At 38.2% G+C, this 15,343-nt stretch overlaps 1 protein-coding gene across 2 annotated transcripts in view; it reads left to right on the top strand.

Moving 5' to 3' along the window:
• IMMP1L (inner mitochondrial membrane peptidase subunit 1) overlaps nt 1-15,343 on the top strand; it is a 34,197-nt gene that overhangs the window by 7,647 nt on the left and 11,207 nt on the right. The window contains exons 1-4 of one of the 2 annotated variants that reach the window (XM_064715619.1): nt 1,407-1,570; nt 6,460-6,591; nt 7,724-7,812; nt 8,378-8,504. In XM_064715619.1, the coding sequence (XP_064571689.1) occupies nt 6,487-6,591; nt 7,724-7,812; nt 8,378-8,504 (321 nt within the window). In that variant the 5' untranslated portion in view covers nt 1,407-1,570; nt 6,460-6,486. Of the gene's footprint in view, nt 1-1,406; nt 1,571-6,459; nt 6,592-7,723; nt 7,813-8,377; nt 8,505-15,343 lie in introns of those variants that run through there. The other variant, XM_064715617.1, reaches the window with a different exon arrangement.

The following is a 15,343-nucleotide window of genomic DNA, read 5'->3' as shown; positions in this document are numbered from 1 at the left end:
GACCGTGCCTCTTGTGGGCTTTGAAATATATTAAAAGCTCTTTTGTGCATATGCTTTTGTTCTTGCTTAATAGGCTCAGTGTATTTAAAACTGATGAATTTTTATTCATGGATTTGGATGTCTGGGGATTAACTTAGATTGAATATCATTGCACTCATCTCTTGATGTTTGGAACTTTTTTATACTTGTATCTCTAAGTGGAGAACACCTTAGAGAACTTTTGTTTTACACATAAAACAGCTCAGAAATAACTAATAAAATTTTATTGAGCAATGAGCAAAAATACTGATTACAGTTTATTTTTACTGCATAAACTCTCCTAAAGTACCAGTTTGCCCTGAAAAAAATCCTTGAGTCCATGAACATTCGTGTATTTAGAACTTTGTAACTAAAAAGCGGTTTGGAAAAGCACTCAACATTTTTTTGCAGAATAACAGCAGTGATAAGCACTTGATTTGCATTTTTCTTTCATTCAGGTAACTTGAAAATGTAAATACTGAGCACTCTCTTGTCTGACTGTGTTGCCTTTCTCCTGTTTTTAACACATTTTTTAATGCAGAGTGTACATGGGCTGTTTCATTAGAAGGTGATGCTCATAGCTGGGGAGTATTGATAAACATACAGAAGGATTCTTGACTGCTATTTTCTGACAGTGCTAAAACTGGGCTTGTTTTTTGCCTTTGTATTTTTAAGATGTTTAATGGTTTGTTTATTTGTTTGATTTACTATTTGTTTAAAGATTTGATACTTTGTGACTTCTGTGTTTTTAAATTACTCTGGAGCACTCTTCAATGATGGCATTCTGTCTGAGACCAGCGCTGGCAATAAAATGGAGACAATTGTGGTTTTTCTAAATAGCCTTGGGGATGGTGTACTGAAATCTGGAGGGGTTTGGGTTTTTGTTTGTGGTGTTTTTGTTGGGTTGGTTGGTTTTTACCACAAACCATCCTCTTTGTAATGACAAAATATTTTAAGTAAACAGCCTTCTGAGTTCTCGGTGCACAGGGGAGATATTCATCCCTCTTCTCTTCACTGATTTGAGCACTATTTCCAAATCATATTTCCACAAGATGTGTCAGCTGGGAAGTGCAGGGGCCATGGGAGCCGTGGGCAGCCTCAGCTTTTGTAGGGTTGCAGATTTCTAGTGCCTAATGTGAAAATTAGGCTTGTAACACTTTGTCTTACAAAACTGAAATGAATGTTCAATGTTTATACGTCTGTGTCTCAAGGAAGTGAATGTATTGAAACTGAAGACAAACACACGTAATTATTTCACCATTGTGACGTGGGCACAGCCCATTTTTCTCAGTTCCCAGGAAAGTGACTGGTGTCTGCCAGACCTTTGGTGTTTGTCCTGGCTTTGACCTTGTTGCAGAAGATGTAAAGTGAATATTTTGGCATCCCTCAGAGCCCCATGTATGACCGTGCCTGTGCTCAGCTCTCTGGATTTCACTGTTCAGCAAAGAGGAGTGAATGGAGCTGCAGCTTTGGACAAGCTTTGGAATGTATCTGGCCATTAAAGCAGCGTTTTATTCAGGGTTGTGCAAGTGTTAGGAGCTGCTTCCCAAAGGTAAATAGAACCAGTGAGAACTACCTGAAATCTGTGTTGGGAAATTGCTCATTCTTGTCTGTAGTCTCTGGTTATTTAACACCAGCCAATTGTGTTATGTTTACAGGATTAAACTCCTTGTCAGCTTGAGAGCAGCAGCTGAAGGAGCTCTTGTTGGAGACTGCCAGTGCCTAGTAGAGATAATGTGTAAAAATGTAATCTCTTGCAGAATATCACCAAGCTTGCTCACATTTGCCAGACCAAGTCCAGTGTTCCTTCCAGAGTAAAGCAACAGCTGGAAATAAAAAGCAATTCTTCTGATCTCCAGCACAGAGGGACCTTTTGAAAATGGTTCTTTGTTTTGCTTTAGATGTGTTCAGAATCCTCAGATGGAAATTAGAATATTTAAAGCATTTTGTATATTTGTATATTCATATATATATATTTAAAACATATTGTATATCTAATATGGGAAGCATCCAAATAAACAAGATATACACCCTTTGCTCTTCTAGCACATGTGACATCAGTTTCATGCAGAAGTTTTAAAATAATAGTTTAATATAAATAACTGTTCAAACATAAATATTTAAATGGACTAGTCAATGTGCAATTTTTTCTTTGGTTTGGGTTTTTGGATTGTTTTTTAAAGTAATCTCAGAGTAATTCTGTGGGAAAGAGATGGTGCAAGTTATGTGTAGAGAAAGGTGTCTGGTTAGAAGTGGAGAATGTTGGGAGAAGAGTTTCTGTTGCGGAAGGAAAAACTGATAATCTCTCACTACATATTCAATGAAATTCCAGAATTGGGAAACATGATATAAAGCAAATGCGACCGGAGATGTTTTATGAAAGTGAAAAATCTGTTTAGTGCCAAGTGCAGTGATTTGTTTAGTCACACTTTCAGTGCCTGCAACTTTGATTTTCCTGTATTTAAAAATTCATCACCACATCTAAAACTGTCTTACACAATGCCATTGGTCTTCTGGAAATGGTAAAGCTGCTCATTGATTTTCTAATTTTATTATATAGACAATAATTGTAATCCAAGATTACAGCAAACAAGATGTTAATTTCTAGACAACCTGTGTACATTTCCCTCAGAGCGCGGGTGCTACAGAAGCAAAGAGTACAAAGAGAATACCATTTGTGCTATCCTCACAGGAGCTGTCAATAAAAGATGTAATAGGGGATTTAGGAATCTGGAAATGGCCAACTAATTTATGTGAATCTATTTTATTTCAGCTAGAAAGCCCAAGCTCTGTTTCGTCTGCACTGCATATTGCAGAGCACAGGCTGTCTATAGAAAACCAGGCGGCTGCATATGGATAGTCCCTTGATATCATTCACTTGCTGTGTAATCTTATTATGCAAAGTTCTAATCTTCACCTAGAATGAATGCCTCTGGGTCAGAATATAGTCATATCAGGGTTTTTGAGGTCATGTTTTGTGATCCTTAGCTTATTCTTCTAAGTAGAGCTGGGATTTAAAGAGTATTCCCCAGACACTGGCAGAGATAGACAGCAAAACCTGCTGCCTTTTTGGAAGACAAGACCAACATGAGGTCCCTGGTAGGATTAAACTTGATTTGTAGCTGTAGGATTTTTTAACAGATGTATTATTGGACAGGGAATAGGGGGCCACCAGCACAGCGAAATTGGATCACAATTGGCATTCTCAGGGAGTCCGCTGGCTGCTAAAACAGCAGCTGCATGTGGATTTGACTTCTTTCAGGTGAAGCGACTTCCAGTCATTTGGAAAGGATGGGATGAAAAGGAACCTTGGTGATAATTTTGATGTCTGCAAGATTTAGTACCAATGTAATGGGATTATCGGTAACACCTTCGCCGCAGCAAAAGCCACCTGGCGCTATAACTGGCAGCAACTGAGAACTAATCCTTTCCCATCTCTTGGATGTCATTCATGAGGCTCAAAGTGGTTTCTACCCTGCTAGCTGTGATTAATTTTATAAACAAACAAACAAAAACCCAGTGATGAAAGCACAGGCTGTGGGAGGAAGAGGGAACTGAAGATACTTGTAATTACATTTTGCATTTTATTTGCTGTGTATTTTACAACTATACACTTGTGGTAAAATAATGAAATTGTGTTTTCTGTGAGAAATATGGATGTGTGTGTGACCTTTTTTAACCAATGTTGATTTTGGTAGAAATTTTTCAGCTAGCTGCTACATGATATTAGGTAGTACCTGGAGGTAATTAGGTTTTAGGCCATTCTGCAATAAGGATGTTTATACTACAGAGCCATTCAGTTTTCAAGGGGCCTGTGACTTAAATAATTTGTTTTATTGTGCTTAGTGGTCTTATGTTTGATCTGGTGGAGTTGCCTGCTGATGGTACTTTGTATTAAAATTGTGTGATGTGGAAAACTGTTTACTTCCTTGTGATCAACAATATGACATTGTTTCAAAAATAGAATGATATGAAGTTCTCAGAGGAAACAATTATATTTTAACAATGATACTTTTTAACAATTATAATTTAATGATGCTCAAGTTAATTATTTCTCTGTGTGGCTTTTTTTTTTAAGTAAACTAGTTTTGTCTGGTGGTTTTTTTACTAAACTTGCTACAACCAATTATTAACTAGAAGTCGTTACTTAAAATGACATGGAAACTTTTAGGATTTTGGTTATTTGGAATGAATATTAGATGTCTAAAGATGAACCTTAATGTTTAAATCACCCTCCCATCCTCAGGAGGTACCTTGCCAGGGTCAGACTGTATAATCCAGGTATATATGTGTCTTCATTTCAAATTAACTTTCTTGAGTAGTAGTCAAAAGCTTTTATATAAAGCTAAGAATTTTTTGATTGTTATCATAAAATCTGATAAGCTTGAGCATTTAAAAAAAATCCTTTGTACTACATTTATAAGAAGGGGTTGGTGAAATCTGTCTCAGGCGTTAAGGATTTATTTTAAGAGAACTGGGAACAAAACTTGAGAGTTCTTCACTCATGTTCTGTCCTTGTGGTTGGTTTTTTCCCATGGCAGCAGGCAAAGCTCACTCTGAGCCCTGGGTGTCCCTGAGCAGCTCCCAAATCTACTCCCAGGCATCCCAAGGAAACACATGTCCAGGGTAACTATCCCTAGGTTTGTGTCACCCAAAATCCATAAGGAAACTGCTTACAATCACTTTGAAACCTGTTTTCTGATATGTATTGCAGTTGTTTGGAGTTTCATAATAAAAATATTTTAGTGACAACCTGACAGCTGGTGGCACAGGAGGCTTGCACATTCTTTTGATGTTGTTACTGTTTATTTGTCCCAGATTGATCTGTGTACTCTGGGCATTGTAATGCATTGTTTGCTTACCTGCAGTACCCACAGGTGCTTAAATTCTCTGCAATCTTAATATGTTAATGTCACTGTAGGACACGAAATAACATCACATGCACATGCTGCTTTGTTCAAGGTAAAAAGAGACTTTTAAATTTCTGATTCCAAGATATATAGATTTCCAAAAGTGACGGTGGATTGGAGGGTGACAGTGCCACCTCTTCAATGACACTGGACAAGCCAACAGTCCATCAAATTTCTCCTCCTCCATAAATGAATGCAAAACAATAAGTTATTTACAGAAAATGTGTGAGAAAGTTCATTACAAGAATGTAAGCATCAGAAGGCTTAGAAAATCTTAAAAAATCAGGGCAACAGTTAATGTGTTAATATGAGGTTTCTGACTAACATGGGGCAAAAATAGTGGATACTTGTGCAGTATTTTTCTTTCTTCCTGAACTGAGAAGCAATGTGAGGCTCCTTTCCAGCAGGTGCTGTTAAGAACAATTGATGATGGGCTTCTCTCAGATAGTTGTGCATTCACCTGCTTGTGCAACTCAGATTCATCTGCTGCGCCTCCACCTTCCTTTTGTCCCCTGTGTGCCAGCTCTGGGCTCTCAGTGTGTCTGGCCTAAGGCATTGGTTGGTGCACTGAATTGGGAAGAGCCAGGCACTTGTGTGCTTCACCAGGATGGATTCTGCTGAAAGTGCATTCCCCTTCCAGGGGAGCTGTTCCAGTTCCTGCATCTGCCAGTGACACAATTCAAGACTTTTCTGTTTGCCATTGTGTTTTGGGTCATTACTGTGCCATTGGTCAGATAGTGAATGATGAATCACAGCTTGGTTTAAGCTGTTCTAGTGCAGAGAGGTTTATGTAGATAAAAAAGGACCTCCCTTTTGGAACAAGGAAATGAACTTGTTAGAGAATATCTCCCAATAATGGTTGTCTTTGGAATGTAGTCCGGCAAAACTCCCATTAAATTCTAGTGAGAGTTGTGAAAATAAATCCATGCACTTTTAAATTCCTTCATTTCATGAGTGAAATGTAGAAGAAAATGTCTCTATTTAATTTTGAAATGGGCATATTTTACACAGCATTTTTCCTTTTCTTCTTTTCAACATAGTGTATTTGCTCAGCAAACTATTGACCTATCTTAGGGAAAGAGGGAAATCTTGCAGTGGTTTTGGTTCATGAGAAGGCAACACTGAGTTTAAGGGGAAGAGTTTTTTTTGCTTCAATTACTTCATTATGTTTGTTTTCCACTTTCTTAAGCGTAACCATCCCAAATTGTGGTACGGAAATATTTTATTTAGATTAGCATTGTAGGAATTGGATCTCCCAATCAGAGTTGGACTTGAATACTTGGGGAAGGGGGTCAGAAAATGTTTACAGGCTAATGTCCTGCAGAAATTATGGCACTGTGCTACAGCTGAGAGCAGAAGACCTGATGCCTCATTTCTCTATGCACCTCTTCAAGTCTGTCTGATTATTTGTTGGTATCATTCCACTGTTGGGTTTTTTTTAATCTTGCCCACCTGTTACACGCTAGAGATGGGTTTGTAAATGTAGGATTGCTTGTTCTCCAATGAATGATCCTCTTGTGTTTTGCTGCAGGGCTGCTGGGCACCGTAGCACTGTAGGATGCTTCGCAATGCCCTAGGAAAAGCCTGCCGGTTTCTGGGCTACACGGTGCAGTATGGCTGCATAGCACACTGTGCCTTCGAGTACCTTGGAGGGATTGTTGTGGTAATTCTTCTTTTTCATGACATTTAAAAGGAGATAAAACTGTAGTACTGACGGTTTTCTGTGTGATGATGCCAGTATTTCAGGTTTTGTCATTTAACACAATTTATGGGAAGGGGCTCCAGCCTTTGTGAAGGCTATTTGTACTTTGTGTTCTGATGTGTTATTGCTCGAGGTATCACTGAAGTAAATGGAAAACTCTGATTAAGCCTTTTGCACAGAGTCCATCCTTTAAGAAACACCGGAGTCAGTGATAGGAAATGCCTTTGTTTCACACTCTGGCCAAATTTGTGGGTGTTTTATGCTCCCTGCCCCTCCTGCCCAGGTCCTTAACCTGGCAGGTAACTGCTGCTGGGCATGGGGGAGTCTGGCTGTGAGCTGCTCCTGCAGCTTCTGTGATGGTTCTGTGTCACACAGAAGAGAAAGGGGTAAGCTGGTAGGGCTTTGAGCACTGCTCCTAAAAATTTCCTGGTGATGTAGTGCTGAAGGGAATCAGTGAGGGCCTTATAGCACCTAGTGCAGTTGAGGACCAACCTCAAGGAAATATAGAACTGTAACAGAGTTAGAGGTGTGTGGCAAGGCTTTGCAAGGGTTCCTCAGGGGGAGAGAGACAGACGAGAATTTTGACTCTACGATCAGAAGGCTGGATTTATTATTTTATGATATATAATACATTAAGACTATACTAAAAAGGAATAGAGAGAAAAGTTTAGAAGCTGCTAAGCTAAGAATAGAAAAAGGAATGAATACTAACGGACCTCTCTCTTATCTGTCTCAGAGAAAGCTTGTCTTTGATTGGCCCTCAATTGTACACAAGTAACATGGACCAATCCCAGATGCACCTGTTACATTGCACAGCAGCAAATAACTATTGCTTACATTCTTCTTCTGGGGCCTCAGCTTCCCAGAGGAAGGAAAAATTCTAAAGAAAAGATTTTTCACAAAAGATGTCTGTGACAGAGGTGCTCTGCCCCTCAGCTTTGAAATGCATCACACATTCCATGGAGGAGCTCACTTTTAGTTCTCTACATTCCACCTTTTCTAATTTATTAGCGTATCATTTAAATGTAAGTTTATTTTAGAAAGAAGCAGTTTGAAACAGTAATTTTTTTTCTCCTTTCTTTTTCATTTGCAGTGCTCTGGACCTTCCATGGAACCAACCATTCAGAACTCAGATGTTGTTTTTTCAGAGAACCTCAGCCGCCACTTTTACTGCATCCAAAAGTACGCTGCTCTCTTGGGAGCACATCTGACATTCCCTCTGCCAGGGCTTGCCAGTAACCACCTTCTGCCCTTGATTTTTAGTGTATTTTTCTGCTTCTAACTTGCAATTTTTCATTGTGTCTAAAGGATCTTAAAGTTACCAACAGCCCAATGAACAACTTGTCAAAATTCAGTTTGGATTTAGTCTGTTGTCACTGTTGCAGCTTTGTCCAAAAAATAGGAAAAAGTCCTTTTTTTCCTCGCCCTGAATGATTCTACTGAGTGAATGTAACTTCTTCCCTAAGCAGTTTGGTCTTGAAAACCAGCTATGGGTATTACTGGTCTCAGGTTGTAGTCTTAAATGTTTCATAAATGATCTCAATAACAAAAATTCACTCAACTTCTAAAACTCTGTGAAATTACACCTGAGTAAAACTGAAGAAACCAAAAATGTACACAAGAATTTACAGCACAACGGACTATCTTTAATGGGTGTGAATATTTTTGGAGTAGATACATGGTTGCTTATGTACTCAGTTAGTTTGTAACTAGAGTTCTTCTTTTTGTTTTTTTTTTTTCCTCTCAGAGGAGATATTGTAATTGTGAAAAGCCCAAATGACCCCAAATCAAATATCTGTAAAAGAGTAATTGGCTTGGAAGGGGATAAAGTCTGCACAAGCAACCCTTCAGATTTCCTTAAGAGTCACAGCTATGTAAGTATTAGAGTTTCTTCCTATGTAAATTAATGGTTACTTAAGTAGGCCTGGTGGTCTGTAAAGGATTTGCAATATTTGAGGATAATAATAAATCATAAATTATTAATAAATTGTTATTCTTGATTATGTACAGTAAAATGTTGTGCTTTTAGACTATTTGTGCCAAGCTGTCTTCCTCTGCCTTTTGTTTCTGTAGGAACTGTAGACAGATTATATTTCTGCTGTGCCCTTTGGAAGAATACTCTGAAATTCTCTGCATAAAGTGCAGTACAAAAGAGAGGTGCAGGTGTTGGTGTTTAGGCAAAACTGTTCCTGCATTTTAAACAGTAAGAAGTGAATATTTGACTCTGCCATAGCTTTGCAGATTTTTCTTTCAAAATTATACTTTGTGTATCTCTATTTCAATGTAGCAATATTTTAATGTTCTTCAGTATGGTTGGAAAAGTAGAAATTTTCCTAACTTGGCCAAAAAGTCAGGTGATGCAATGAAAAGGGAAAAATAATCTCAATGTTCATTTGTCCTTATGCAGATAGACTTCACAGAAGTTTGGGAAGATCAGGGACAAAATGGTTTTTAGCAACTTTTTTTAGGCCATCATGAGAAAAATCCTCAGGAATGATGATCAGAGAAGAATGTAGGTTTTTTCTTGCCCTAGAAGTGTGTTTGACTGTTACCTCCATTCAGCACTTGTGGAGCCATCAGATATTCCCAGGTGTTTTGAATCTTTAAACACAGCTGTGATTTTGCCCTTTCATATCCACTCCATCCTCAGAATAAGAAGAATGAGCATGTGGCCAAAGTCCTGTGCTGAGAAGGTGGAGAATTTTATGGAACACTCCTTGCAGGCAGCTCCAGTTTGTGACACACAAATCCTGTAAAAATTTAGCTTCCATAAAGGCAGCCCCCTTCACCAGGGAGCCTCCAGCTAGCATTGCTTCATTTGTATTGAGCAGCTGAAGTGGAGTTTGGCTTTACTTAAAGCAAAAATTCTTGTTTAGCACCAGGAAGTAAGGACATGAGTCATGCCCTGCTCTGAGGGTTTGAATTTGTTCCTTTCACTCCAGTGTTGAGGCAGCACACCTTGGGCACCTGCCTCTAACCTGCACTGCTGCTGTCATGCCAGAGCCCCTGGGGCTGCTGTTCTTAGACTTTGCTCACTTGTGGGCATAAAGAAGCAGCTCATTCTCTGTTACATTTTGAAGGAGAGGAGAAAACATTTAGTTTTTCCACAAATCAAATTGTGTTAACTGTTTAACCAGGGAAAAACCTACCAAAACCCCCAAAGAACACAAAGGCACCTTTCTCACCAAGTTAAAGGAATCCTTTAGCTCTGGTGGAGCTCATAATTGTGATGGAATACACATTTCCCAGAGGAGACCAACCTGAACTCTGTGTACACTGACAGAAGACACAAACTGCATTTCTCTGAGCATCTTTTTCCTCACTTGTCTTAGTCTTGAAAAGGAAGTTCAGGAAAGATTTGTACTTAAAACAGGATATCAGCTTTTCTGGAATCGCTGAAGTGACCAAGTGAATATTCAGCAGAACAATTTCTGCCCTAGTGCAGGGTTTCTTGTCTCCAGTTTTAATCCAAAATATGAGGAGAAGGAACAGATGGGGAATGCAGAGTCCATTTCCTGTTTTCATAAAGGCTAATGTGTGGAAATACAGAGAAGGGATGAGCTTTTGTAATTCTCACACCATAAATTGTATCTAGGAGGAGAAATTATCTAAATGGAAGTGCTCTTGTGCCTGATACTTGTTTCCTTCTACCTTTAGTGCTTGGTAAAGAGGTAAATCTTAACATCTGTTCAGGAGAGACTTCCTTTACAGAAGGATAAATTCTCAACGTGGATATCTGTACTTTATGTTCATGACTGAGGCTGGATTGCTCACCAAGTAAATTGTTGGGGAGGGGAAACATGACATGTATTTATGTTTAGGCAATTGCCTCATCAGATTCCCTTTAGTGAATGCACTTTTAACTCAAACCCAGAATTCCTCACAGCAAATAATAATGGCAGCAGATGTACAGAGAACTGGCTGTTTTGTTGATACTTGCCTGAGGTGGATTTTGGAAAAACAAGATTGTCCAAGCTGAGGAAAGGCCTGGGCTGTGGTTGCTGCTGGGGGGTCCCTGTGCCAGGGGAAGGTGCCACTCCTTAAGTGAGCAAAGCCTGAAAAGTGTCATGAGTTTTGCACTTTATCTTTGGCTACTGACTGCCTTTTTTCAAACAGGAAACCTGAGTGGTGTGTGAATGCTGTGACTGCAAAGTGTGTAAGGTCAGAGCAGTCTTTGTTTTTATTACAGTGAGCTGCTCAGCTTTCCTTGAGGGCTTATCTCCTATTTTGGGAAGTTTCTGTCATGTCTGCAGACTTAGACAGTAAATGGGAATATCAGATGCCAGCAATATTGCCAAATTAGGCAGCTCAGACCCCTGCCTCAGTCTGTGCTGCTGGTTGCCAGCTAGTGGATAGGTTTTCTGAGCTAGCCAGTTCCTGGAGGTGGCAGAGTAATGGCCATACAATGGGAAAATTATCTGTAAGCACCTGCTTCAGATTTGCCCCAAAAGGAGAATCCTTAGGAATTGTTCTTAGTCTGTATTGACTGTCATTGGCAGGGTTGGCATATTTTACAGCATTGAAGTTTGGGATTTCTGTGCTTAGAAGCATTGTCACACACAATTCTTACCCTGAAGCATAAGAGAATGCTAATATCAGATCCTATTGAGGTGCTGGTTCATTCATGAATATACTCAGGATGCCTTTATGTGTATGGAGAACTCTGTTTACAATTTGCTCTCTGTAAAATTACACAGATGAGATACATTATTGCTGGAAACAACCAAAGAGATACCTGGAGATAAAAAAAAATCCAAACACAACAAACCAACCTTCCAAGCTATAATGAAAAGAAACAAACTAACAAAAAAATCATACATGAGCTGAATAAGTTGTTCTGAAAAGAGGTATTTCAGCTGAGCAGAAATGCACAGCAGCAGTGGCAGTTAAAATACTCTTGCTGCTCTATTTAACTGAAGGAACACATCATAAGAGAAAATTATTTATGTCAGAGTGCACTAAAGCTAAAGCTGTATCAGAAACCTGTCTTTGATGGAGTTGGATTGCAGGCTGATGGAACTAATGCCACATATAAAACTGAGTGTATAAATTAGGCCTGTGCTGAAATTACAGTTTAAGTACATACTATTGGAGTTTATCTGTAGAACAATAATTAGGGAAATCTTCCTATTTACATGAAAGTATAATGAAATTCCTTTTTTAAATAAGCTACTATGGTATTAAAAAGTTAGGAAACGGTAGTTTTCCTTTTTTTTGTATCTGATATGGAATGTGAGCATCAGGATGGCAGTTTTGCAGGGCTCTTCTTTGGTTTTGTGCTAAATGTACATTTATAAATAGAAACAAGTTATTTGCTGTAATAAACATTTAAGAATGCATAATGTATTTTTTCTCTAACAGAGCAATGTGGTATGAACCCAGAAGTTAAAAAGGTAAAGCACTGATGCTGTGTTCAGAACTAGTTTCACTTATTAAGAGATATCCTATTTTATTCATTTAACTATATGTGGTATGAACCCAAAAGTTAAAAAGGTAAAGCACTGATGCTGTGTTCAGAACTAGTTTCACTTATTAACAGATATCCTATTTTATTCATTTAACTACACAGTGATTAATGAGGATTAATAAGGAAATTAATCACAGCAAACCCCTGAAATGATCCTAAAAAAAAACCTACAGCTGAAAGGTTATTTTTCATATTTAAGCTTTTATTTCCTGTTTAAAAAGCTCTTAATACAGGTTTATAATTCAGTATAATATAGAGTATCTTATTGCTCTGTTTGAATTTGCTTTAATGCCATTTACTTTAGCTTTAATTTCTTTACGTACCATATGTTCTTGTGCTGCAGCTCCTATTTACAGTGTGAAAAAGTGAGGGCTAAACCATCAGAATCAAACAGCTTATATGTCATAAACCACCAATATGCTGAGCCTTTGAGGCACTTAAACAAAAGTAGTCCCTAATAATGTCACTTAATAGAGGCAGAGTCTGTAAATAAGGGACTGCCTCGTGCAAGTCCCGGTGATAAAAAGCTGAGATACAAATCCATATCTCAGCAACACCGTGCTGGTGATCAATCAGCTCCCACTGGCTGCTGGGCCAGTGTTTGCCTTGTGCTGCAGCAAAATGAGCCTTGCCACGGAGATGGCATCTCCTCATCCTGTGGGAGCTCCAGAGCCAACAGAATTCCCAAGATAATGCGCCCTGCTGTGTTTGCACAGTGCTGGGAACTCTTCAGCAGCTCTTGGCTAATGCAGGCCAAGCAAGTAAGAATATAATGTGGGCACTGAGGATAACATAATGTCAAAGCAAATGACACAGGATTGGAATCACAGGGTTTCAATACACCCTGCAAGACATTGAAAAGTGGTTTGGTATTTCAGAGCACTCAGTACTGTTGGATAGTTATTTTAAGGTATCCTAAATAGCAATTAAAAATAAACCTAATGAAAACACCACTTCTTTTCCTTTTGCTCTAAGTGTCTTAATGTTTACACTCATGGTTTAGTGGTTCACTGAGTAAGTTCCAGTAGTTGCTGATATGGAAAATGGGTAAGGTGTTTTCTTGCTCCTGCTTAGCTCTGAGTGTTCTAGAGGAGAAAGTCATGCCATAATTCTAACCAGCAGCTGTGCTGAATGTCTGTGGCAGAGGAGAGCTCCTTTGGCATATTTGTTGCATTGCAGATGGCTCTGTATCCCACTACAGAGGGTTCATGACTCATGCTTACCTTGAGTTTTCTGAGAAGTCGTTTTAAATCAAAATTCTGATCTGTTAAAACAAAATGGTTCAAGAGAAAAGAAACACAAAGGATTTTGTCAGTCTAATTCTCAATATTTCCAGGATTTCTTCTGCTCAAGTGGCTTGGCCTTCGTACCTTTGCAGTTTTGGTTTGGTGATACTTCAAGAACATAGAAGTAGCCACATTTTATGATTCTGTTATCCCTCTTCTCAAAGTTCAGTAACAACTTCTGGGAAGCTGCTCAGGATGGTGAAACCATCCCAACTACTTGGGACTCAACTGGAGCTTTTGAGCACAGGTTTTAGTCTGAGTGTGCCAGCTGTGCAGGAGAGATTCAGGTCCATGCTGGTGGAGCTGGCAGACAGGATTCCTTAGCCCTGATAATATTATTTATCAGCCCCTGCTCTCCCAGGCTGAACTGCAGACCTGTGAGCACAGGGCATTATTGCTGTCAGAAAGGTCTCTGCAAACTGTTCAGTAATCTTTGATGGATTTGTAATCAATATTTTCTTCTAAAAATCTAAGGCTAATAAGAGTCTGGACTGGTCAATCACAGGCATATTCTGAATTTTTGTTTAGGAGTTTCTAAATGTAGCTAGGAGATTTGGGTCTGGATGTTTTGGCCTAAGAACATGAAGCAGTTAGTTTTAATTTTAACAGATAATAGTTTTAGTAAAGGAAAGATGACTCATAATTTAAATTTAGGGTTGCAGCTAGAGGTTTTAGAGAACAGGTACATAGCTTTTCCAGCTAATTGAGGTCTGTGTATTTAACAAAATTATCTAGATCTCAGCATTAAATATTTACAGCAGTAAACAATGCATGCAAGTGTTTGAATTATTCAACACAGTTGAAAACTTTTGGAACAGGTAGAAAATGATACTAAGAGATAGCAGATATTTTTCTCATATTTGACTATCAGATAGTTTTCTCAGATATTTGACTCCATAGACATTTCTGACATGAAAACCTCTCCTATTAAGCTGTGAGTGATCAAACCTTTTAATTTCCATGTAGTCAAGCTCAGGACAGCAGTAGTTACTCCTACATTACACAAAGTTTAGAAGGAGCAGCAGTGATGAAACCCCAACCATTGAAATAACCAATGAGTGCTCCCACAGCTTACCCACATTTTTCTTGCAGAACAACACCCAACTGCTGTGCTTTCACAGTAGAGAAAAATATCTTAAAATGTCTTAGGAATTCAAGCCTAAGTTAAATATTCCTTAGTTCCCCTGTGGTGTGTGAGTTAACACTGCAGCTTATGTGATTTTAATATTGGTTAATATTTCATTTCAAAACTTAGGCAAGTCTTCATTTCTTACCTTTTTAGAAATCTTCTATTAAAATTACAAATGACATCGTAGAGACAATGAATTCATAATATAAATATGTAATCACACTGAATTTGATTTTGTATAAAAACACATTAGAGTTTCACTGTCATCCTCTCTAATAACAACCTGGACCAACATCATAATGTCTTCTTTTTAAAATGTGCATTTAAACAAACTGGGTCAAGTACATTATGTCTTATTCATAAGCAGCTTAAACTGTTCAGCAAGTAGAGGGAAAATGCTAAACTCTTTGGAAGTACCTATAAATTTAAGATCATTTATAAATTCATAAATTTATAAATTTAAGGTAAATTAATTCTTTTATATTAAGAAGTATTAAATTCCAGGTAATTCAGCCTTTTAAGGATACATAGAAGATGTTGATTTAACATGTGCTATGCTGTTTAAGTTCCAGTGTGGTTGCTATCATTTCATAGCCTTTTTTAGCACAAAAAAGTAAATCCAAATTCTTACCCTGATTCTGAAAATGTTCAGCTAATTAATGTAGTTGGGTTTTATACAGATGGCAGCCTTAATATGAACAAAATTTATGATAAACCTACAGAAACAGTGCCTGGAGCAACTGGATCATTAAAAAAAGTATTTGTTAAGCATTATTCAGTCTTGGTTCTGAATTAATAAATAAGGGATTAAGGAGTAGTTATGTGAGACTT

The sequence above is a fragment of the Zonotrichia leucophrys genome, chromosome 5 (assembly GCF_028769735.1).
Source record: "Zonotrichia leucophrys gambelii isolate GWCS_2022_RI chromosome 5, RI_Zleu_2.0, whole genome shotgun sequence".
In the NCBI taxonomy this organism is placed as follows: domain Eukaryota; kingdom Metazoa; phylum Chordata; class Aves; order Passeriformes; family Passerellidae; genus Zonotrichia; species Zonotrichia leucophrys.
The sequence above is the reverse complement of the archived record's forward strand: the minus strand, read 5'-3'. Positions and strand labels throughout refer to the sequence as shown.